Genomic DNA, 24,695 nt, shown 5'->3' with positions numbered 1-24,695 from the left:
GCACCGGTACAGTGCGTTGCCGCACCCACCAAACAACAAAACCGCTCAAGATCCTGGTTAGCAACCCCCCCAGGCAGACACATGGTCCAGTCCTCCGGAAAGGACCCTCCGATGTTCAGCAAAGAGTATCACCCTCGGGTAATCTCGCCACATGGCCATAGTTAGTGCAGTAACCGACGGCACCCTCACAATGTAGGTCATGTGCCTCATTCAGGACTCCAGGAGCAACACAGACCAGCAGGACCCAAGGATTCGCTGAAGAGACGCACATGAAGGAGTCCAGTCTTCATCTTGGGCCACTGGATAGCGTCCATGTCTCACAAACATGGAGCACCAGGACTCTAAAGACTTGGACCTTCATCCTTTTGCAGAGATCTTGGGAGCACCACACCCCTTTTCCAACGACCTCATGACCCTAACCCCAATCCGTCTACTGCAGGGGTGGTAAACTCCAGTCCTGGAGTGCCGCAGTGGCTGCAGGTTTTCATTCTAACCTTTAGTTTTTGCTGCTAATTAACTTTTGCCTTAATTTTAATTAACTTGATTATAGCGGGTTAGATAATGGATGGATTCAGGCCCCTTAGCTTTTTTCTTTAATTAGCTGCCAAACAATGAGACAAGGTGCCACATGACCAGCTCATCCGTGCCCATCACACAATATCTGAAAATAAACAGAAGGTGAAGGTCTCAGTAAGGTTGATCTCTCAGGTCCCCAAAACATTTTGACAATGTTCTTAGAAAAAAAACAGAAAATCAGTCATGGAAATGTCTGCGGTGTCAGAATGAGAGCAGCAACAAGCCATAGAATTAAATAACGAGTTTAAGAGCAAGAATTGGCTTCTCATTAAGAAACTGGTTGGAGATGGAAGCCCCAATTTAGCTGGTCAACTATTGACTTGTTTCACATTTGATTTCTGTTTGGCTGTCATTTAATGAAGAAAATTATTCAGGAGTACTGAATCCTTAAAAACAGGGCTATTAAAATGAAGGGAAAAAAGTTAATCAGCAGTGAAAACTGGTCATTAGGAAAAGGGTTAGAATAAAAACTTGCAGCCACTGCGGCCCTCCAGGACTAGAGTTTGCCACCCCTGGTCTACGGACTTCATAGGAAGAATCATGAAGGTCACTGCAGAGTTAAATAAGCCTCTCACCGAGGTCGACTCTCTCTCTTCGCAGATAGACTACGCTACTGATGCCCGTGCCCAAGAGGTCATTAAAAGGACCACACATACAAAATCTCATAATAGAAATCATAGACCAAGGGCTAAAATCTCTGCACAAGTGAGAAGATGATACAGTATGCCATGAACCATTAAGTCATGTCTTCATGTCCTTTGGTAGAACATCATAGGTCTTCGTCTCTTGCCCTAAATATCATCACTGATAACTTCAGATATTACCTCACCAAGAGGATAATTCAGGAACAAAATTTTTTTTTTTTTTTTTTTTTTTTTTAATATAGGAACAAAAGTCACAATGGCTGGGTTAAAACATTACAGGGGCAGGCTAGTATCACCATCTGTCCCTTGCAGTACTATGGAGCAGGGGGTTGCCAACTCCGGTTCTGGAGAACCACCGTGGCTGCAGGTTTTCATTCTAACCCTTTTCTTAATGAGCGACCGTTTTTTGCTGCCAATTAACTTCTTTTGAATTAAATTTTAAATGCACTTGTTCTTGAAGACTCAGACCCCCTTGTTTCCTTAATTAGCAGCTAAACAATAGTGAGATTCAAAATGAGCCAAAACTGGTGTTCAAAGTACAATATCTGAAAAGAAAGATGGTCTCAGGAATGTCGACCTGCTCAGGTCCACAAAATATTTTAACAGTGCTGCTCTTAGATATGAAAAAAAAAAAAAAAAAAAAAAAAAACAATTTCCAAAATGTCTGCTAATGCACCACAAGAGCAGGAACAAGCCACAGAATTAAAGAACGGGTTTGATTAACAACAAGAATCGGCACCTCATTAAGCAGCTGGTTGGAGAGAAATTGGTTGGAGTTTGAGGCCTGGACTTAATTGGTCTTCTATTGGCTCCCTCACTTCACATTTCAGTTCTGTTTGGGTGCCATTTACAGAAAGAAATGAAGCAATTCAGTGGAACAATGAAACCAGACTTGGCGACCCCTGCTGTGGAGGACTGAAGGATGACGGCAATGCCAGAAAACCTTTGTCAAACATAGCATACAATGTATAAATCATTACTGGTGTTGACTAATGCCAGGCGAGTGACCCAATGGCTTCATAAGCTGATTAACTTAATAGAATGTTTTTTCTAAGAATTGCCTCATCTGACAAACTTCTAGAAACTAATAACTCAAAACATGCACCCCCCTGAAGATTAAGCTAGATAACCTACATTGGAGACTTTCCCTGACCTACCCCTCACCTTTTAGCCAAACAAACAAAAAAAAAAAAAAACCACCACACCTTCCCTCGATGCTAGGGGTGAGCAGCATTAGTGGTCCTGGACGGTCACAGTGACTGCAGGTTTTTGTTCCAACACTGTTTCAATAGAAAACAATCCTTGACAATTAAACTTAAAATAGTCAATTTCTAGTGTTTTAACTCTGCAATGTCAAGTCATTCTTAAAATTGCAGAATTTTCCCTTTCCAAGGATTTCAGCCAAACAATTTGAAGTGTAAAACAGAGGAGCAATTTTCAATACTTCACTTTTTACTCTTCAGGTCACTTTGAAGTATTTTATTCAACTAAAATAGTGTGCGATGAATACACAATGGTGTAAATAGGGAACTGCGGCTTCCTTTGCCATTTCGATCCTATGGACCAGGGGTAGACAATGTCGGTCCTGGTGAGCCGCAGTGGCTACAGGTTTTCATTCCAACCCAATTGCTTAATTAGAAACCAATCATTGACAATCTCAGAGCTTCTTTAATTTTATGGCTTGTTAGTCTGTGCAATGTAAGGCTCTTATATAGTAGATTTTTTTCCTTTCCAAGAATATCATCCAAATAATTTGAAGCCTAAAACAGATGATTTTCAGTCTGTCACATTTTTCTATTAAGTGTTATATTAAATCAGTGCATGATGAACACACACAGATGTAACTGGAAAAAAGCTAGCTGGAGAACTGCTGGCTGCTTTGTCTTTTACATCTTATTGCTAACAAGGAGCAATTAAAAACTGAATGCAGCAGTTTAAGATTGAAATAAGCAATTAAGGTTGGAGAACCTTAACAAGCGAGACCACTAAAATGAAGCATCAAAATGTCACTTAAGCAATATGTGCATCATCAGCAATAATTGAGTTCTCATTAAGGAACTGAGTTGGAACAAAAACCTGCACATACTGCGGCTCTCCAGGACCGACATTGCCCACCCCTGCTATGGAGAATAAAGGGGACATTAAAAACAGTGAATGCAGCAATTTAAGACTAAAATAAGCAATTAAGGGTAGAGAAATGTTAAGCAAGACAACTAATGAAGCAGAAAAAAAAAATCCAAACACACATTAGAATAACACTCTAGACGTGGACAGGCCATTCAGCCCAACAAAGCTCACCAGTCCTATCCACTTTTTTTTTTTTTGGAATAAACAACCCCATCAGGTCGAGTTTGGAAAGTCCGTCTTACTGTCTACCACTCAACTTGGTTGCTTATTTCAAGTGTCTCATTCTGTGTGTAAAGAATGACTTCTAATGTTTGTGAAAAATTTCCTCTTAAGTTTCCAACTGTGTCCTCATGTTCTTGATGAACTCCTTTTAAAGTCACCGTGATATTTCCCTTCATTTTAAATACTTCAGTCAGGTCTCCTCTTCCTCCTCTTTTACTTAAACTGTGAAGGCTCAGCTCTTTTAATCTATAATCATAATTCATCTCCTACAGCCCTGGACTCAGCCCAGTCGCTCTTCTCTGGACCTTCTCTAGTGCTGTTATGTCCTTTTAATAGCCTGAAGACCAAAACTGCACCCAGGACTCCAGATGAGGTCTCACCAGTGTGTTATAAAGGTTGAGCAGAACCTCCTGTGACTTGTACTCCACACATCAAGGCACTATATAACTGGACATTGTTAGCCTTCTTAATGGCTTCTCAACACTGTCGGGAAGTCGATAGCTTAGAGTCCACTACGAGTTCTAAATCCTTCTCATAAAGGTGGACTCTCGATTTTCAGACCTCTCATCGCATATTCACACCTCACATTTTTACTTCCCATGTGTAATACTTGACATTTACAGAAAATTTCATCTGCCTCAAATCTGCCCAAGCCTGTATGCTACCCAAGTCCTCCTGTAATAACAGATTCCAAAATTATCTGCTAATCCACCAATCTTTGTATTATCTGCCAACTTAACCAGCTTGTTACTTACCGTATATTCCTATCTAAATCATCTTATTTAATATGCTACCGTGGCTGTCCATTTGTCAGTCCAGGATTTTAAATCACCTGCAGCTCGCGAACCGTTTGACCTGAAATTTGGTACACTCTACTACATGACCTCTACTATTCGCTTTCAGGGTGAGGATTGATCTCCAAGGTTATTCCTCTTTAAATTTTTATTTTATTGTATAATCAACTCTCGGCAGCGGGGTGGCCGTGTGGTGCATGCGTACAGGCGCCGTTCTCATCCCTACCACCTTCACTGTCATTTCCCCTACCTCTTCATATCTTAAATCATTCTCGAGTCAGATTGAAAACTTATGTGCCAGCTCAAGTGAAAAATTTAGGAAAAAGTACTAAAGTAATTGCAACACAAACAATCCGTTTTAACGTGAAAAGATGCCAACAAGAGAAGAAGCGGGCTGCTAGGGTGGAGAAAAGCTGCTCAGGAAGCAACAAGTGCATCAACCTCTGAGCAAACAAATGGTAAATGTACAGAGAAAGGATGAAAACTAGGAATGCTCAAGTGTATAACGTGCAGTGCGCCGTTACGGTTTTTATATATTAAAAATATCAGCAGCCCAGCACTACCCCCTGCTGGTCACCACTCTTAACATCAGCCAATTCTGAGGTTTCTTCTCACACCATCACCCTTTGCTTCCTGTGTCTGAGCCAATTCTGCACCCATCTAGAAAGCATCACCCTGAACTTCCACTTTTTAGCTTGATGCCCACCCTCTCATGTTTTAGAAAGCATTTGATAAGGTGCCACATCAACAATAATTGACTTCATTAAGCAACTGTTGACCCCCAGCACCAATGCTCTACACAAAAGACCACACCCCCTTACAAGTTTTGAACTTTCAATTTCCAAATCATTTAAAAACAAATGAACCCAAGTATTCATCCTCAGAATCAACCAAGCCCCTAAATCAAAGAGCTAAGTTCCACTCCTTAAATAGCCACACGATGAAGAGAACAATGTGTGCAGTATAAATGGGTGCATGTCACTTAAATGTGTCATTTGGTCACCCTTTGGGGTAAGTGGTTACTTAAAAAAAACCATGTGATCCAGGAATGGGACCTCACTAAAATGAACATAAAATTCACGCATCCATTTCTTTAACCCTCCTTTTTTCTTGCAGACTGGAGCAGAACTAATCCCAAATTATCAGGTACAAGATGAGAATGAACCTGGAGTGGGACCCCAGTCCATCACAGAGCAAATGAACTCTGTGGGGTGGGAGGTTTGGATGACAATCAAAGTATTTTTGTCTATTATACAAAATTGTTCAGTTTAAACCAAATGATTGCTTTGAAGAATCCTTTAAATCAGGGTTTAACCATGTTTGCCACCGGTTTGGTATTCTTTATAATGATAGCAGGATTGCACTCGATTTTACCCCTCAGTCAGTCTATCATCCTCAGTTCACCAGGGGCCCTCCCAACACCAGAATGGTTGAGAAAGATAACACTGAAGCTCAAGAATGATTTTTTTCTTTTTTGGAGGATTGTCTAAAAATTTTGACAATGCTAGCAAGGCCTCAAATTCTCCATTATAAAAAAAAAATCTTGAGACGAGACTATTGCCAAGAGATTTTTTTTTTTTTTTTTTTTTTTTTTTTTTTTTTGAGTCCCGCCCTCCTCTCAACCATTTCCGGTTCACGGCCCATGCCCGTGGTCCTCTCACCGCTCATTGGTGCGAATGCTTTTGTCAGACAGTTCCTGCGCTCTCAGCTCTTATAAATTTTTGATGTTTTCCTCACTTTGAGTTTCCAATATAACAAGACGGGTTATGTCCGAATCTTATTGAAGAATTTCATCACAAAGGGTTATCAACAGAAGAAATACACTGGAAATTCTAGCACTGAGAAACAAAGTCAAACGAATTAACGTGAAGATTGTCGATTACACGGCCAGTTGGTTAAATGCATATCAATAGACTGCTGAAAAACAGTTGGTGATGGCGAGGAAGATGAAAGCATCAACTTACAATATCACGAAGAATATTTCTTCTGAAAGGACGAAGTATTATGTTATTGCGTAATTTATGTCTGAGTGATGGGCTGTGCCACAGGACAAGATTAGTTGTATTGAAAATTGATCGAACAATTCTGACATGTAAAATTTTAAACAGGCGACAAGAAAGGTAATGTAGTACATCTTCAAGGGAGACATTAGACCCCCAAAGGAGATCTTGATATGCCAGTCATTAAAACGTTTACAGTTTGCCTTTAGAATAGCTTTTGCTATGACAATTAATTCACAGGGACAAAACGTTCGATAAAGGGGATTAGGGAGAAAAATTAAATTCACTCACTGGCACTTATATGTTGCGTTGTCACAATGAAAGTCCAAACACAGAATCAAAATTCAATGCGAGACGAAAAGTTAATTCCAAATATTGTTTTTACTGAAGTTTTACAGTCAAAGTTTAAAGAGTATTTGCTTGTTAAATTTCAAAGCCAAAACAGAACGAAAACAAAACGCAACAAATACCTCTAACACAATATGAAAATTCTTTCAATTTATCATTTTTTTACTATAGTCAATTACCGTACTTGCTGGAATATAAAACAGTTCTATTATGCATATGTAACAATTCCCATGAAAATCCGTTTAAAAATTCTACATCCACTTCCCCATACCCGACCAGTATATGCATCACCCGCCCGGTGGTTGTCAAACAAAGCAAGCAGGTGGCACAGCCCCCTAGTATTTAAAATAAAAACACTACACAAGTTTGGCTCATTTTGATTTTTAAGTGTTAAGAAGGGAACAAAAACATACAATTTACAAGCACTGAAATTAAAAAAATAGGCACTTCCCTCACACGAGAAACTAGGCAATCACGTTTGTAACTGAATGTGTATTTAAATTAAAAAAAAAAACACCACACAGGCGATCTGAAACGGCACATCTCCTCAAGCTGCTGTCATGTGCCGTCACCAACTGTATACATTACTGCAGCATTTTTAAAATGATCATCATCTTGTCTCTTTGTACATCACTTCTAAGAAGAGCTTATTTTGGATTTTGTTGGTTGGATAACTCCTAGTCATTTGGCTTCACAACATGGCGGCACGGACACATGCAGCGGCTTGGTGGCTCTCGACTTCGTTTTATTTGTAAATTAAGTTTTTACTGTTAGTTAAATTAAGTATTCTGCCTTGAAGCTGAGTCCTACCAACAAAAAATTGTTGTGTATGCAGAATGACAAAGAATTCTATTATAATACAATGGCTTGCAAAGTTCGAACCTGCTGCTTAAAGTGTGTTCGTGTGAATGGTTAAATGAGCAGATGATGAGCTGTCACCAAAAGGCATCAAGTTCAAGGTGACATTCCTTTTCAGCATTTTATGCAGAATTAGTGTATCATTTTTGTAAAATTGTACAGTGAAAACAAAAAAAGGAGCACTGTGCAAAAGTTTAGGCACCCAAAGGTATTTGAGGTTTCTCCAGACTTTCATTAGCTTGTTCACAGTCATTGTTAGTAGAGCCGAGGTGGTGCAAATGTCAAAGTTGTAGAAATTGACCCCTCAAACGTCATCCCAACAATCGGCTGCCATGGGCCCCTCTAAGCAGCTGCCTAGCACTGTGAAAAAAAATCAAAGAATTGATGATCACAAAGCAGGAGAAGACAACAAGAAGATAGCAAAGTGTTTTCAGGTAGCCATTTTCTCAGTTTGTACGGTTAAGAAATTACAGTTAACAGGAATGGTGGAGGTCAAGTCAACGTCTGGAAGACCAAGAAAACTTTCTGAAAGAACTGCATGTTGGATTGCTAGAAAGGCAACTAAACCCCCTTTAGCAGACTGGAGTGGTGGTGCACGGACACCTGAACAAAAGACTTTCATGGTGGAGTCAGCAGAAGAAAAGCTTTCCTGCGTCCTTGCCACAAAATACAGAACTTGAAATGTATAAATGAACATCTAAACAAGCATCATGCATTTCTGAAACAAATCCTGTAGCCTGAAGAAGTCAAAATAGAACTTTTGGGACACAAATGTGTCTTATAGGTTGAGGAGAGAGGGGCGGGCCCAAATTCCAGGAAAACATGTCTCCAATGTTTTTCTTCTTATTGGCTGTTTGAGAGGACAGAGCATTTGAGTGAATGTGCAGATTGAGCCAATAAAAAACTCACCGAGTGTAATTCAACAAGGCAGCACATGAAATCATCTTTCCAGGATCACACAGACAGTGTGAGGACCTAACCTCTTCAAACTGAAGGGCTACCATCTGCACCCTGTCACACTGCCCCCTCAGTGTTTCAGTATTGCCTAGGAAAGAGTCAATGCGGAGGCTTACATTCCTGAGATTTGCTGCTTAAAAAAAGGTTTAAACATGCTAGTGTGTATGCATAGTAAAATCAAGATAAGGGAATTTAATCGCTCTTCACATAACCTCACCTCAAGTAGAATCAGGTTAAAAGAATTTGGGGTCAAAATGCAAGTCATCAGTAAGATAAATGGTGACAGGGTCTCTCTTAGTCAATAAGACTGTCACATTGGACAAATAAAAGGAATGGCAAAAAAAAAAAAAAAAACAATAGCAATTAAATACCAGATATGCAACGGTATCGCATTACAAAAACATATCCGGTAAACAAGATACACGTCTGACGATAGGAGTAACACAGCTATGGACTGCGAGGGGACGGATTGTGCAGATACTTCCATAATGAAGTCTTAGTTACAGAGTATGTGCATCCGGTTTATAAATAACCGCATACCAGGCTTATGGCCTGATGTCTAAAGTTGCAGCGACTCCTCCAAGATGAGGGGACGCAATCCAGTGATCAGAATCAGCAATAGCAATTTCAAGATATATATTTAAAAAAAAAAAAAAAAAAAAAAAAAAAAAAAAAATTAGGGTCACAGATTGGGAAAGAGGAAAAAATATATATAGAAAAGAATTCTGGACACAGTGACGAGAAATAAAAACACAAAAAGCAAGTTAATTTCTATTTTAATCTAGAAATAACACCCCCCCCCCACCCCCAAACACACACACAACCCATAAATCAACAGTAGATTAGTGCAATTTTGAAAAGGCCATTCAGCCCCACTGGCTTCTCATTCCCATTTCCTTTGTATTCTGAAGTTTAAAAGGAGGTGTGGGTTAAGTGAAATTTCTACTTTAAATCTCGATATTTCAAATCTTGTAGTTCATTTCACAGCATTTTCCCCACCCTGTGGTCCTCTATTACACTTTCGTACAAATGTGTGCATTGAATCAAATTTAAAAAACACAAGCCATACAGTAGCATTTCAGTGTCTTGTATGTCTGTAGTATTCGGGTGTTGTACCGTGTTAGCCATTGCGAATGTAGTGAGAAGTCAAGCAAAATTACATCTTTTATTGGCCAACTAAAAACAATTACAATATGCAAAGCTTTTGAGGCAACTCAGGCCCCATCTTACATCTTTCCTGAAGGGACCCCCCAAGTTGCCTCGAAAGCTTGCCTATTGTAATCTTTCTAGTTAACAAATAAAAAGGAGTAATTTTGCTCAAATTCACTTAAAAAAAAAAAAAAAAAAAAAAAAAAAAACACACACCCACACAAGCCAGAATTTAAAATTGTTGTAGTTCTAATTTGATGATCAAATATAAAATGTGCCCAAGAGAGTATGGCTTTTGCATGGAATGTCACTTTACACTACAATTCAAAATGCAAAAAAGCAGACCCTCAAACGTAAATTCTTTCGGCTGCTCCCGTTAGGATGATATGGAAGAAGATGAAGGCAACCCCGGTCTTCTGCTCTGTCACACCCATCACTTGTATGTCCTCTCTCACCACATCCATAAGCCTTCTCTTAGGCCTTCCTCCTCTTCTCGTTCCTGGCAGCTCTATCCTTAGCACCCTTCTACCAATATACCCCTCATCTCTCCTCTGCACATGTCCAAACCAACACAATCTCACCTCTCTGACTTTGTCTCTCAACCGTCCCACCTGAGCTGACCCTCTAATATCCTCATTTCTAATCTTGTTCATCCTTGTCACACCCAATGCAAATCTTAGCATCTTTGACACCTCCATCTGTCTCCTGTGCCACCGTCTCCAGCCCATATAACATAGCTGGTCTCACTACACTCCTGTAGATCTTCCCTTTGACTTGTGGATACCCGTCTGTCACAAATCACTCCCGATACTCTTCTCCACCCACTCCACCCTGCCTGCACTCTCTTCTTCACCTCTCTTCCACAATCCCCATTACTCTGTACAGTTGATCCCAAGTATTTAAACTCATCCATCTTCACCAACTCTACTCCATCCTCACCACTCCACTGACCTCCCTCATTCTCACACACACACACACACACGTATTCTGTCCTAGTAGTCCTACTGACCTTCAGTCCTCTTCTCTCTAGAGCATATCTCTACCTCTCCAGGGTCTCCTCAAAACTTCTCCCTACAGATCACAATGTCATCAGCAAACATCAGTCCATTGGGACTCCCGGCCAATCTCGCCTGTCAACCTGTCCATCACCATTGCAAATAAGAAAGGGCTCAGAACCGATCCCTGATGTAATCCCACCTCCGTCACTCCTACCGCAGACCTCACCACTGTCACACTTCCCTCGTACATATCCTGTACAACTCTTACATACTTCTCTGCCACTCCCGACTTCCTCATACAATACCACAACTCCTCTCAGTCACCCTGTCATATGCTTTCTCAGGTACATAAAGATGCAATGCAACTCCTTCTGGCCTTCTCTAAACTTCACCATCAACACCCTCAGAGCAAACATCACAATATGTGGTGCTTGTTCTTGGCATGAAACCACTGCTGCTCACTGATAATCAAAATGTAAATGGACAGTTTATTTTACCCCACATGAATTTCAGCCCCTCCGTGTTACTCCAGGCACACTATGTATGCAGTTCTTCTTGCATTTTGCAGATTATGGACATGATGTGCTGAAACACATCAGCCTGCTCTGCAGTCCTAAACTGCATCAAGGAGGTTTAAGAAAGAAAGATGTACTGCAGTACCATTAAACAGCCTACATCTTTTACAAGCTTGTTTCACTGAGATTTACAGTTTAACTGTAAATCCATGCCAGGACAGCAGAGAAGTGACACATCATGGTGGTTAGCACAGTTGCCTCACACAACTAGCATCCTCACTTTGAAGCCTGTAAATGAATACTTCAGAAAATAAAGGCCATGTAATTTTTGTCTAATGGAGTACAACTTTAGTGTCCGATTCTTAGGGCTACAGATAGCAAGGTTTTCCACCCACCAAGCTTTGAATGCAACCTAACTCCCCCCCCCCCAGATATGACGGGGACCACTAATGCATACACTTATTAATGCTGGGTACCCAGAAGGAAATTCACGTAGATATTTAAAGTATGTGTAAAGTCCATACAGACATGGACTGTGGATTCATACTCTGATCTGTCGGGAATTCATGGATATCAGCGCAGTCATAATAGAAATCCCAATAAAGGAATCCCTGCATCTTCAAATATAATGGATACAGTAATCTCTCACTATATCGCGCCTTCACTCTATCGTGGATTTTATATGTAAGCATATTTAAATATATATCGCGGATTTTTTGCTGGTTCGCGGATTTCTGCGGACAATGGATCTTTTAATTTCTGGTACATGCTTCCTCAGTTGGTTTGCCCAGTTGATTTCATACAAGGGATGCTATTGGCAGATGGCTGAGAAGCTACCCAACTTACTTTTCTTTCTCTCTCTCTTGCGCTGACTATCTGTGATCCTAATGTAGGGGGTGTGAGCAGGGGGGCTGTTCGCACACCTAGACGATAGGGACGGTGCTACCTTCTGTGTGCAGCTGCTTCCTGAAGGACATGCTGCACGGTGCTTCGCATACTTAAAAGCTCAAAGGGCACGTATTGATTTTTGATTTTGTTTTTCTCTCTCTCTCTCTCCCTCTCTCCCTGCTCCTGACGGAGGGGGTGTGAGCTGCCGCCTTCAACAGCTTTGTACCGGCGGTGCTTCGCATACTTAAAAACAAACAGCCCTATTGATTTGTTTGCTTTCCTCTCTGTTTCCTTTGAAGAGGAAGATATGTTTGCATTCTTTTAATTGTGAGACAGAACTGTCATCTCTGTCTTGTCATGGAGCACAGTTTAAACTTTTGAAAAAGAGACAAATGTTTGTTTGCAGTGTTTGAATAACGTTCCTGTCTCTCTACAACCTCCTGTGTTTCTGCACAAATCTGTGACCCAAGCATGACAATATACAAATAACCATATAAAAATATGGTTTCTACTTCGCGGATTTTCTTATTTCGCGGGTGGCTCTGGAACGCAACCCCCACGATGGAGGAGGGATTACTGTAATGCTATTAAAAAAAGAAGATTAAAATCAGAGTCAAATTTTATTGACATTCAACTTAAAAAAAAAAAAGATTAAAAATGCTGCAACCTGTAAAATCAGAGATGTCCAACTCTGGACCTGGTGGGCCGCAGGTTTTCATTCCAACTCTTTTCCTAATCTGTGACAAGTTTTTCACTGCCAATTAACTCCTTATCCCTTCATTTTAAAATCGCCGTTTAAGGATTCAGTCCTCTGAACTGTTTTTCTTCAGTAAATGGCAGCCAAACAGAAATGAGACGTGAAACAAGCCGACGAGCTAAATTCCAACCAGTTTCTTAATGAGAAGCCGATTCTTGCTGTTAATGAAACCAGTTATTTGATTCCATGGTTTGTTGCGGTTCTCATTCCTCCACAGCGGCCGATTATTCTGCCCCCCCCCCCCGAACATCATCATAATGTTTTGGTGACCTGAGCAGATCACGCTCACAGAGGCCTTCACCTTACTTTAATTTTCCGGATACTGTGATTAGCTGGTCATGTGGTGGTACGTTTTGGGTCTTATTGTTTGGCTGCTAATTAAGGAAAAAACACTAACTACTAAGGTCTGAGTCAAGAAGTTAAATTGGCAGCAAACTGGTCACTAATTAAGAGGATGGTTCGAATGAAAACCTGAAGCCAGTACGGCCCTCCAAGAGCGGAGTTGGACACCCCTGCTGTAAATTAAAAGGGAGAGAAAAAAAATTATATTGCTTAAATAGCAAATTTCAAGCAAAATTAGAATTAAAATGTCCTCAATTGTCCTGGGTTTCAGGAAAACACAAAAAAAAATAAATAAATGACTGACATCTCTATTCAGACTAAGCAATGGAACATTAAACCAGAAAATGTGCTCGAGAGGTTAATGGCACCCGTTTAAAAAAGCAAAATAGTGCCATCTACTGGCTCTTAGGTTTCTTAATTAGAACATGATCCGATTCAATTACTGCTATCTCCCAATGCACACAAAACCCAGGATTGTCAAAAATATCATTACTGGAATAATCTTAAGGAGGTTACACATTCTTTTGTCAGTTTGTGCAGCACTCCTTTACAGAGCAGGAGTTTGCAAGTTCAGTCCTGGCCGCCCCAGACGGCTGTTGGTTTTCATCCCAATCAATTTCAGTCACAGAGTTATCATCTTGAAGGGACATCCTTCTTTAATAATTAATTAGCAGAGTCTCCCCCCGCTCTTATTTTGCATTTAGATCCGTGGTTCCAAACCTTTTTTTGGTCATGCCCCACCTATGCCTCTCTAAAATCATGATGTCCCCCACTATAAAACATATACCTTATTCTTATTACCTATTCAAAAAGCAAACTCCTACTCATGTGGAGGAAGCCCATAATATCATTAATTTGGTCTAAACAAGCTAAAGAACATGGAAACAAAATGGGGAAAAGGATAGTTGAAGTGCTGACAAAGAAATCACTATACTGTGTATAAAATTTTTTTTAATTTAAAAACCACACACACACGCAAAATGAAAATACGGCAAATAGTTTTGAAAACATAAGATGCAATATTCATAAATATAAAATAATGAGCTTTGTAATATTTTGACCATTTGTTATATTGCAAAATTATAATTGTTACAATTCATATTTTAATGGTAAAAACGATTCGAAGTAGAAAAAAAAAAAAAAACAAGTTTGTTGGAAAATCATAAATTTAAGGGTTCTTCACCATCCCTTCTATGTTTAAATATATAAATGTCTCTTAAAAAATAAAAAATGCTATTCTATCATTAACAGTTAATTTGTTTTTTCATTTTATAAAAACTGTTTAATGTACCTAAATTGTCGAATTGCCCCCCTAAAGAAAAAAATCAAATTGCCCCCCAGTGGGGCGTGCACCCCACGTTGGGAATCACCGATTTAGATAAAACACAGACATGTACATTAAACATTTTTAAAGCTATGGCAAAAAGTTCTAACTCTGCCTTGTCATTTTCTTTTGACTGTGGCATTGCTTTGTTAATTGCACCACAACACTGGCAATGATCAGTAAAGCAGACAAAGGCATAAAGGACACTGAATGCTACTGGGCAGCGGTTACTTCAACGTTATCCACTTGTGTACCAATTAGCAAATAATAGCTTAACAACCTGAATATTAACAAAGAGCAAGATAAACAGCAAGCGAAAATAAAAAAAACAAAACAAAAAACAAAACAAATCCCTATCTAATGCTCAGAAACGCTTGTATCATCTAGTATAACCAATGTGGAGGATGGCCAGGGCCCTTGCCCGGCTAGGACACCCCTGTAATGAAAGGACATATTCAGGGCAATACCTCCCTCCAGAACACGAGAGGGCAAATTTTTGATATCGGATTCTTTGCCAGTGATCCTAGCCCACCAGGAGCCACACCCAGGAGATGGAAAAATGACAAAAGTTCTTATGAGCATGTGGGGTATGGCTTTAGGCCAGTGCTTCCCAAACTCATTCTTGGGGACCCCCTGTGGCTGCAGGTTTTTCTTCCAACCAGCCTCTGTTTTTAATTGGACTCCTGGGCTAATTAAGTGAAGTGTTAATTCCCCAAGTTCTGTTTTGGGAACATAATAGAAATCTTAAAACTAAGTTAACAGAATAATGCATTTCTCTTTTTAACTATTTTCATTCTCCTTTTCCAGGTGTTCCTATTGTTTAATCCACTATTTACTAATTAGTGGCCTACAAGCGCCTGCAAAGGATAGTGAAGACAGCAGAGAACATTATTGGGGTGCCTCTCCCTTCATTACAAGACATATTTTACAAATGCAGTATCCGCAAGGCCTGCAGCATTGAGCAGGACCCCTTACACCCCTCACATAGACTTCTCACACTTCTGCCATCCAAGAGAAGATACTGCAGCATCAGAGCCAGATCTGCTGGATAGTTTTTATCCCCAAGCTGTCAGACTCCTTAACATCAGGCTGCCCCGTGGGACCTTCCACACGGCCTCAACAATCTCGAAAAACAGAACTTTTATACACGTGAGTGTGCAGGTAAAGAACTGAAGATCTCATACTGACCTTTCAGGATTTTGACACTCTTGATATCCTTCTGCTGTGAAACACTCTGACCCGACATTGTTTACACACATCTTAAACAACTATTATCATACACTGATCATTTCTGTATTATCTATATTTATTTCATATCTATTGACTATGTATCTAGATTGCAAATACCATACATTGCATCAATGTTCATATTGCTAACTACACATCAATATTGCTGCTACTTTTGTCTTGTCTTTGCACAATGTCTTGCCTGGTTTGTGTTTTAATTTTAATTTAAATTTTAAATCTAATTTTTTATTTGCACTTCATGTTGTTACACTGTGGAACCTGAGCTTCGCAATTTCGTCTGTCTGTACACTTGTATATGGTTGAGATGACAATAAAGTTCACTTTAACTTTAAAGAAATGGAGGAGCGAGGAACCTGAGTGGCCTGCACAGAGCCCTGACCTTAACACGACAGACCACCTTTGGAAGACTGCAAGCGAGCCAGGCCTTCTCGTCCATCACCACCAATGCTCTCCTAGTCACAAATTCCCATAAACACTTGCACCTTGTGGAAGGCCTTCTGAGAAGAGTTGAAGCTGTTAGAGCTGCCAAGGGTGGGCCAACTCCATATTAAAGCCTCTGAATTAAGAACAGGACATCATTCAAGTTCAGGAGTGTGTAAAGCCATGCATCTCAATACTTTTGGCAATCGAGTGTATCATGAAATCAATAAAAAGAGTGAAGTATTTAAAATCGATACCAAAAGCAGAAATATTTCTAAATCTCTACATATAAAAGACAAAGCCCTCACTGACTCATCACTAACTCTCCCACTTTCCATATTGGTGGGAAGCAGAAATTTCACATGCTCATTCCTTGCAGTGTACTTACAAAAGTTTGGTATGTTTCATATCCTATTGCAACACCCAAGCTGGGGAAAAACGGGTGTACCCCCTAAACTGTATATATAGATAGGGGAAACCCCTCACTATTTCTGCAACTTCCAATATACGTACGAAGTCCAAGTTTCCCATGCTCATCCTTTACACTGTATTTACAAACAAAGTAGGTTTCATTTCGCACCGTGCCCCATAATGAACTTTCGAAAACAACATCTTTGGCGGTTCTCACCATTATGCCATAAGGAACTTTCGGAACTGACCTCTCCTTTTGGCGTTTCATTCCTTATTTCTATTAACAGAGAATTTATTTCACGGCAGAGATGCACAAGGGCCGCCCCCAGTCCCCCTTCCTTTTTCCGCACGGCATTTACAATCCTCAAATTCACTCAATACTAAAATAAGCCTACAACAATTACATTGACAATCATGTTATTTTTAAGAGGTTTCCTTTTCATAACTTCACTACTTCTCTGTTGCGAACTGCTGGTATTTTGCTAGTGTCTTATAAATGTAAAAATCCTGCTGCTGTGCTTTTCTAATGTAGAATAAGAAAACAAACAGCTAATTAAATGAGATCAGCGTTATCAGGTGTTGTCACGGATTATGAATCTGGTTGGAACAAAAACCTGCAGCCACAGGGGGTCCCCAGGACCGAGATTGGGAAGCACTGTTATAGGCTACTGCAAGGTAAGCAATTATGAATATGATCTATGGGCCTCTATCAGAGGGTAAAAAAAAAAAATTACATTTCTATGACAAATCAAGAATATTTAGACTAAACATTTAATCTGAAACGCATTTTTATATTTCAGATATCTGAAGCAACGGTTCTCATTGATTATATTTATCCACCTAAATCAAATAAACTACTACATTGTTTAAGCACTTTGAGCTACTTTTTTGTATGAAAATGTGCTATATAAATAAATGTTATGAATGAATGCCCCAAATTAAGAAGCCAACACTAACTCAGACTTAATCATTCTCAAAATGATTAACGAACATGCACCAAAGAGCACGAAGGACGACGATGTGAAGAAGTGAAAAGCAAAATTTTCAGTAAAAGACCAAAAATGAAGCAGGTTACAAAACAAGGCTAAGACAAACAGAAACTTTAAAGCCAGATTTATACTTCACGCGACACGACGCAGGCTCCAGTGGACGCTCCTGCTGCGCAAGTGTTGTACTGTTTATACCTGCACCCATACTTTATGTAAATCTGGAAGAATCCACCAGGTGGCAGTGCAAGATATCATGGTGAGAATAGGTTCAGCTTCTCTGTGTTGTGAATTGCCTGGAACATGCATTAAATTCCGAGGACACCTTACCGCAACTCTGAAAAGGATGTTTAATGATTAAATCCATCAATCCTGGATTGGCGTCATTTTAGCGTCACCACATCTGCATATCTTTAGAAGGTCACCGGAGCACACTGGAAACCCAGCAGGAGAACATTAAAACTCCAGGCAGGGAATACCAGCGACGTGACTCCCTGCGAGACAGCAGTGCTACCGCTCTGCCACTGTCACCCCGATGTGTATAATTATTAACAGTATTTAAACGAAATTAACGATTTCTGCAAAAATGTAAGATACATACTTTAATGCATTTCATCACTAAAGTGATAAAGGATAAATCTAAGGATTCTAAATGTGCAGAGTTGGAATATCACACATTTAATGTGTTGTGTGGTGATCTGTTGCAGTTTGCCGCTGCGGTCAGGTGGAAGACCCAGGGTAAAAAAAAAAAAAAAAAAAAAAAAAAAGACGGCACAAAAGACGGTACACGAGACTTAAATGTCTTGTGTCATTACGATGAGGAATGTCGGCATTTTGCTTCACCACATCGAACCATTTATCAAACATCGAACCACACACACACACACACACCAATCCCGTAGGATCCAAATAGCGGCTTTGTCACATGTAGATAGTAAACAGACTCCGACATCACGTTCTGACTTTTATCACAATGCGCATGCCCACTACCACCGGACTTTTTTCTGGTACTGCAACTCGCGCACGGCGTCATGTTAATTTTTTGAGGACCTGCTCAGAGGACGCGTCAAACGAACGCTGGGAGCACGTGACAGCCATGATGTATACACGTTCTGAGCGTGAAGTATAAAACGAGCCCTAAGATGAACTCTGCTAAAAGGCATTTGAAAATTTTGTAAAAAAATTTTAACAATGTTTTTTACATATCGGAGTAATTAAGGACTTGACACTTGATGGCTGGCTCAAGATAGGAAATACAAATAGAGGTTACCAAGGTTATAGTGATATTTAACCCAGCTAGTCTTAGGCCAGGTAAGTAACCACATTTTAAGGAATTGAGATTTTGCTTTATTAAAATTTATATTTCTATTAGTTCAGAGTCACCAGGAGCCCCAGCTTACACTTACAATGGCCAGCTACAGGACTACCTCAATAGGGGCTCACTGACCCACTGCTAGTGGCTGGGAAATGGTAGTTCTTCTCTGCCTTAATCATTTTTCCCCACTCCTCCCCAAAAATCACGATTCTAATGGAAAAATGAGCACTTTCCTCAGAAAGCAATTAGATTCCCACTCTGTCTGAGCATTATGTGAATTTCCCGGAGTGGTGGCTCTGAGGCTAGGGATCTGCACTGGCAATCGGAAGGTTGCCGGTTCGAATCCCGTAAATGCCAAAAGGGACTCTGCTCTGTTGGGCCCTTAAGCAAGGCCCTTAACCTGCAATTGCTAAGCGCTTTGAGTAGTGAGAAAAGCGCTATATAAATGCAAAAAATTATTATAATTATTAATAAAGTATCTAGCTATCTACCTCACTACGGTTCAAGTCATTGGCCTCTTCTCAGTACTCAAATGTGGCACTTGGTGCCCACTGCTCACCTACCAAGTTGTTTTGCCTGCCTAAGGTAAACTCATCCCTGATGGAGGATCACAGGAATCGTGGGATAGAGGGGTCCTTTCATCGGAATGGCTGGCCCAACGCCGACTCAGCTGTGGAATGGCCAATAGGGGGGAGGCAGCTTGATGGCTGAGGTCTCCAGGACTCTGAACAAACCCAAATCCTATTATGGGATGTCATCTACTGTTGAATTCTGCTCCGTACCTGTAAATGTTTATATTGCACTATTGTATTGAGGAGGACTTGTGGTCTGTGTATTGTCCCCTTTTTTTTTTTTTGGACACCCACTGCACACCAAACCTACCTGGAAAGGGGTCTCTTTGAACTGCCTTTCCCAAGGTTTCTTCCAGGTTTTTCCTTTTTTAGGGGGGAGTCCCCCCCCCCTCGTCTTAGAGAGTCAAGGCTCATGGGGGTGTGTTTGGTGCACTGTCAAAAGGCAGGGCCTGTTAAAGCCCATTGCAGCACCACTTGTGTGCTTTTGGGCAATACAAAAAATAAATTGTATTGTACCTTCCTGCCTCACATCTTTCCTTGAATGTTCATCTGGGATGTTGTGGATGCGACTCCAGGACCACCGAAAGAAAAACCGGACCCTGGTGCAAAGAAGTAGTGTGGGCCCTTATACAAAATTCTACACACATGTATATTATTTAGTTCTAACAATCGTAGATTACATCGATACATTTATAGATGTATAGGTATAAATGTAATACATTTATAATTACCTACGGACACCGTGCCAACTTCAAAACTGTATATTCGAGGAAGTGTCATGGAGGGGAAGAGGAGGAAAAAAAAAAAAAAAAAAAAAAAAAAAAAAAAAAGAAGCCCCACCCCACACACGTGGAGAACATGCCAACTTTGCACAAGAATCATCCAGCTACAGTTTTTGGACCCTGGACGATGAATCTGAAGAACCCTACTTCTTGTACCTACAAATGCTGGCCTTTAGAAGGTCAGCCTGCTCATTAACACAAAATGTCCTGTTCCTTGAAAACCGCCAATAATAAGAGGATCAACAAATCAACAAGCTAGTATTTGAGCCGTCTCAGAGGGTGCACTTTGGACCTCTTAGGGGTAGAATGCTGCACTTCCTCTCTGACACTGAAGACTTTCAGCTAAGGGATTAGTCAGCAGAAGTGTGTGAACACACATCTGTAGATCCTTTTAAAGCAGGGGTCCCCAGCTCCGGTCCTGCAAGTTTTCATTCTAACCCTTTTCTTAATTAGGGACCGCTTTTTGCTGCCTATTAACTTATTTTGAATTATTTGACTTGCTCTTGAAGACTCTTCTTTCAGCTGCTTCACTTTGGGGTTGCCACAGCAGATCATCTTGTTCCATCTCTTCCTGTCCTTGTCATCTTGCTCAGTCACTCACACACACACACACACACACACACACACAATCACCTGCATGTCCTCATTCATCACGTCCATAAAACTTCTTAGGCCTTCCTCTTCTCATCTGGCAGCTCTATCCTTAGCACCCTTCTCCCAATATACTCAGCATCTCTCCTCTGCACATGTCCAAACCAACGCAATCTCGCTTCTCTGACTTTGTCTTTCAACCCTTTTGTAAATGCTTTTTTTGCACAATATCCATTACTGGACTACTTTTTGCACTAACTCTTAGCTAGTTTAGTTTTTCTGTTAATTTATGTTGTAAATTTATGTTGCATGTAGCACCTTGGTCCTGGAGGAACGTTGTTTCGTTTCACTGTGTACTAACTGTATATGGTTGAAGTGACAATAAAGCCTACTTGAACTTGATCATTTCTAATCCTGTCCATCCTCGTTACACTCAACACAAATCTTAGCATCTTTAAATCTGCCGCCTCCAGCTCTGTCTCCCGTTTTCTGGTCAGTGCCACCGTCCCCATGTAACAAAGTTGGTCACTACCTGTACCTTCCCTTTCATTCTTGCTGGTACCAGTCTGTCACAAATCACTCCTAACACTCTTCTCCATCCACCTCAAACCCCTTAATTGTTTTTCCTTTATTAGCTGCCAAACAATACAAAATGAGAAAAAAACGTGACCAGCAAATTGTGCCCATCATACAATATCTGAAAATCAAGAAAGATGAAGGTCTCAGGAACGTTGATCTGCTCAGGTCCTCAAAACATTTGACCAGTGCTCTTAGAAAAGAGAAAAATCAATTTCAGAAACATCTGCTATTGCATAATGAGAGCAGCAACAAGCCATGGAATTAAAGAGTTTAATTAACGACAAGACTCAGCACCTAATTAAGCAACTGCTTGGAGTAAAATTGGTTGGAGTTTGAGGCCCTGACTTAGTTGGTCTTCTGTTTGCTCCCTCACTTCACAGGTCATTTCTGTTTGGGTGCCATTTAAGAAAGGAAATTAAACAATTCAGAGAAACAAATCTTAAATAAAACAGTCAATTAAAATGAAAGAAAATGGAATTAATTAGCAACAAAAATCAGGTCACTAATTAAGAAAACTTAAAATGAAAACCTGCAGCTGGGGACTCCTGCTTTAAACCAACAACCTGTATAGCACCTCACAGTGACTATTCTTCCCCATTTATAGCTATGTCAGAATTTAAAGACATTCCAGGATGAATCGGATTTGGGCTTTATTTTCTATAATACACTATCGTGGCTGTTCGTTTGTCCAAGATTTTAAAAATCACCTGTAGCTCGCAAACCGTTTCACCTATTGACTTTTTTTTTTTTGTTCTTGATTTTGTCTTATTCAATTTCTTGTATTAGGAATTTGTTAGTTTCCTCATACCCCTTGGGGTCAGAGCACAGGGTCAACCATTGTACAGCACCCCTAGTGCAATTACAGGTTATAGGTCTTGCTCAAGGGCCCAGCAGAGTAGGATCCCTTTTTGGCAGTAACGGGGATTTGAATCGGCAACCTTCTGGATACCAGCTCAGATCCTTAGCCTCAGAGCCACCGCTCCGCCCCAAATTTGATATATACACACTACATGACGTCTACTATCCGCTTTCGGGGTGATTACTCTTTAATTTATATTTTTTTGTAGAATCAACTCTCAGCAGCACGCAGCAGGGCGGCCGTGCAGCACATGCGTACGGGCGCTGTTCTCATTCCCTACCACCTTCGCTAATCATTCTTGAGGCAGATTGAAGACTTAAGTGCCAGATTAAGTGAAAAATTAAAGAAAACATGCTAAGTAATTGCAACACAAAAACAATCAGTTTTAACGCAAAAAAATTTCAACAAAAGAAAAGCAGCAGGCCGCTAGGGTGGAGTAAAGAGGAGCTGCTTAGGAAGCAGCTAGCACATCAACCTCTGAGCAAACGAATGGTAAACGTACAGAGAAAGAGGAGGAATACTATGAATGCTCAAGTCAAGTGTGTGCCGTTACTGGTTTCTCATAATATTTATTTAGCCTCTCTGTAAAGCCAAAAGTATTCCCTAGGGACAAATAAAGTGCCATCTACAAACTCCATCAACCCATTGTTAAAGGAAGAGGGGTGAAGCAGCATGAACAACATCTACTGCGTGTGAAGCTACAACCCATGTCAAGCAAAGCACAAACTCCTATGAAAGGCTTCAAATAGTCTACCTTGCAACAAACGGGCACTCTGACCAAGGTTGGCTCCACCCACTTGCCAGTTCTGCACAGGTGATTTTCCACCAACCATAAAACAGATCCAACCCAGGTGCCTAAGCTCAAAATGAGACACACACCCACCCAAAATCAAAGGGGCTGGCAATCCTTTCACAAACCAAAACGAAATTCACCACCTTCACCGTCGTCCCGTCCGGTCAAGAACAGGACAACGAAAGCCTCCAATTTCACGTGAATTTTGAAGATACCAGCAGACTACATGAACAGCAATAAACATAGCAGCCTTACGAACGGACATCCGATGGGTAACTTGACCCGAGCCACGAAGCCCACCGGAGTGTCACTTCATCTTCACGGCGTCCCGAAAAGCCGGAACCCCCTTAAGCCGCACTGACTTACCATTGGCGCAGCTCTCCACGGCCGCTTTCAGATACGGAGAAATGGTGAAGGACGCCGTCTGCAATAAGCTGGATTCGCTGTTCCCCATGTCGCACGCTAATGTCACAACTACAAATAAGACAACAAGGCGACATTAAGTCTTCAGTGTTTAAAACGACATGATCATCACCTTCAGAGAGTAAGAGAAAGAAACTCCAAACGTACGAGCTTCAGAGGTGTCGGCTTTGCTGAGCACACAAACTCAAGCACGGCCGCTGTGTGACCCAACTGTGAGACGCGAAGTTCCCGCCCGAGTTGTTTTTAAATGATAAAACTGCAACACGTGGAGCTGCGCGCGCGCGCGCGCCCGCCCGCCGGTCCAATAAGCTCAACTGGACGAGCTGCTCACAGGAGGCGTGAACTTGGCACGCGCCCGTGCGCTCTCACTCACTCACCGCACTCCATCTAAAACGGCGGCAGTCATTTTTTATCTTTTCACAGGGAATCTCCAGAAGGGACACAGGTGAGATACGCACTTGCAGGTAACTGAATCGCCACTGTCCATTTTCTTTATTTATAAACCTGCAGTTCGCATAAAAACTCCAAACTGTATTAAGGGGGAACTTTGGAAATGCGCGTTTTCCGAACGGGGGAGCTCTTCCATTGTGGATTTAAAAACAGCGGAGGATTGTGTCTCTTTGACATAAACACGACAGTTTTAAAACTTGTCTAGTTTGCCCCAATCCACGTGTTCTAACCCGGCCCCCCCCCCCGGGATGGAGTCGCTGTACCGCCCTTCGCAGAAACTTTCCTGTCAAGCCGAATCACGGAGTAATACGGTAAAAACGACAGTCTGCGCTGTTTTGAATTGCATCGACGCGCATCTGCCGTAAGCCGGGGGCTGCAATACTTGAAAATTAACTGTCAGGCTGTGCCCGCGCTTCAAACGGAAAAGTACTCGAATAAAACGGTATCGTCCTGACGTGTGGGCAAGTGGCACCCCAGCTGAACTCGAGTTATGGACCGCCATCCCGTCTAGGATTGGTTCCTGCTGTAATGTAACATTTGTAAAAGGAGAGTGAAGACACTGAAGCCGTGGGTTCATTTCTTTTCAAGCTTTACTCCGTTTTTAGTGCACTGAGCGTACATCACTTTTCTTTTCCACTCTTCCTGACCTATCATACCCCACCACTCTCACTTTCTCCAGCTCCAAACTAATACTAATACTAGTCGTGGCCAAAAGTTTTGAGAATGACACAAATATGAATTTTCACAAAGTTTGCTGCCTCAGTTTT

General features: G+C 41.0%; 1 protein-coding gene across 2 annotated transcripts in view; it reads right to left on the bottom strand.

The window, feature by feature from the left end:
• neurl1b (neuralized E3 ubiquitin protein ligase 1B) overlaps nt 1–23,758 on the bottom strand; it is a 380,729-nt gene extending 356,971 nt beyond the window's left edge. The window contains exons 1-2 of one of the 2 annotated variants that reach the window (XM_051934215.1): nt 23,626–23,742; nt 23,422–23,529 (exon numbers count right to left, since the gene is read on the bottom strand). In XM_051934215.1, coding sequence (XP_051790175.1) covers nt 23,422–23,509 — 88 coding nt within the window. In that variant the 5' untranslated portion in view covers nt 23,510–23,529; nt 23,626–23,742. Of the gene's footprint in view, nt 1–23,421 lie in introns of both variants that reach the window. The other variant, XM_051934216.1, reaches the window with a different exon arrangement.
• Nucleotides 23,759–24,695: the final 937 nt, after the last annotated feature.

Source organism: Erpetoichthys calabaricus, chromosome 11 (assembly GCF_900747795.2).
Source record: "Erpetoichthys calabaricus chromosome 11, fErpCal1.3, whole genome shotgun sequence".
Taxonomy (NCBI): domain Eukaryota; kingdom Metazoa; phylum Chordata; class Cladistia; order Polypteriformes; family Polypteridae; genus Erpetoichthys; species Erpetoichthys calabaricus.
This window is presented reverse-complemented; position numbering and strand designations above follow the sequence as displayed.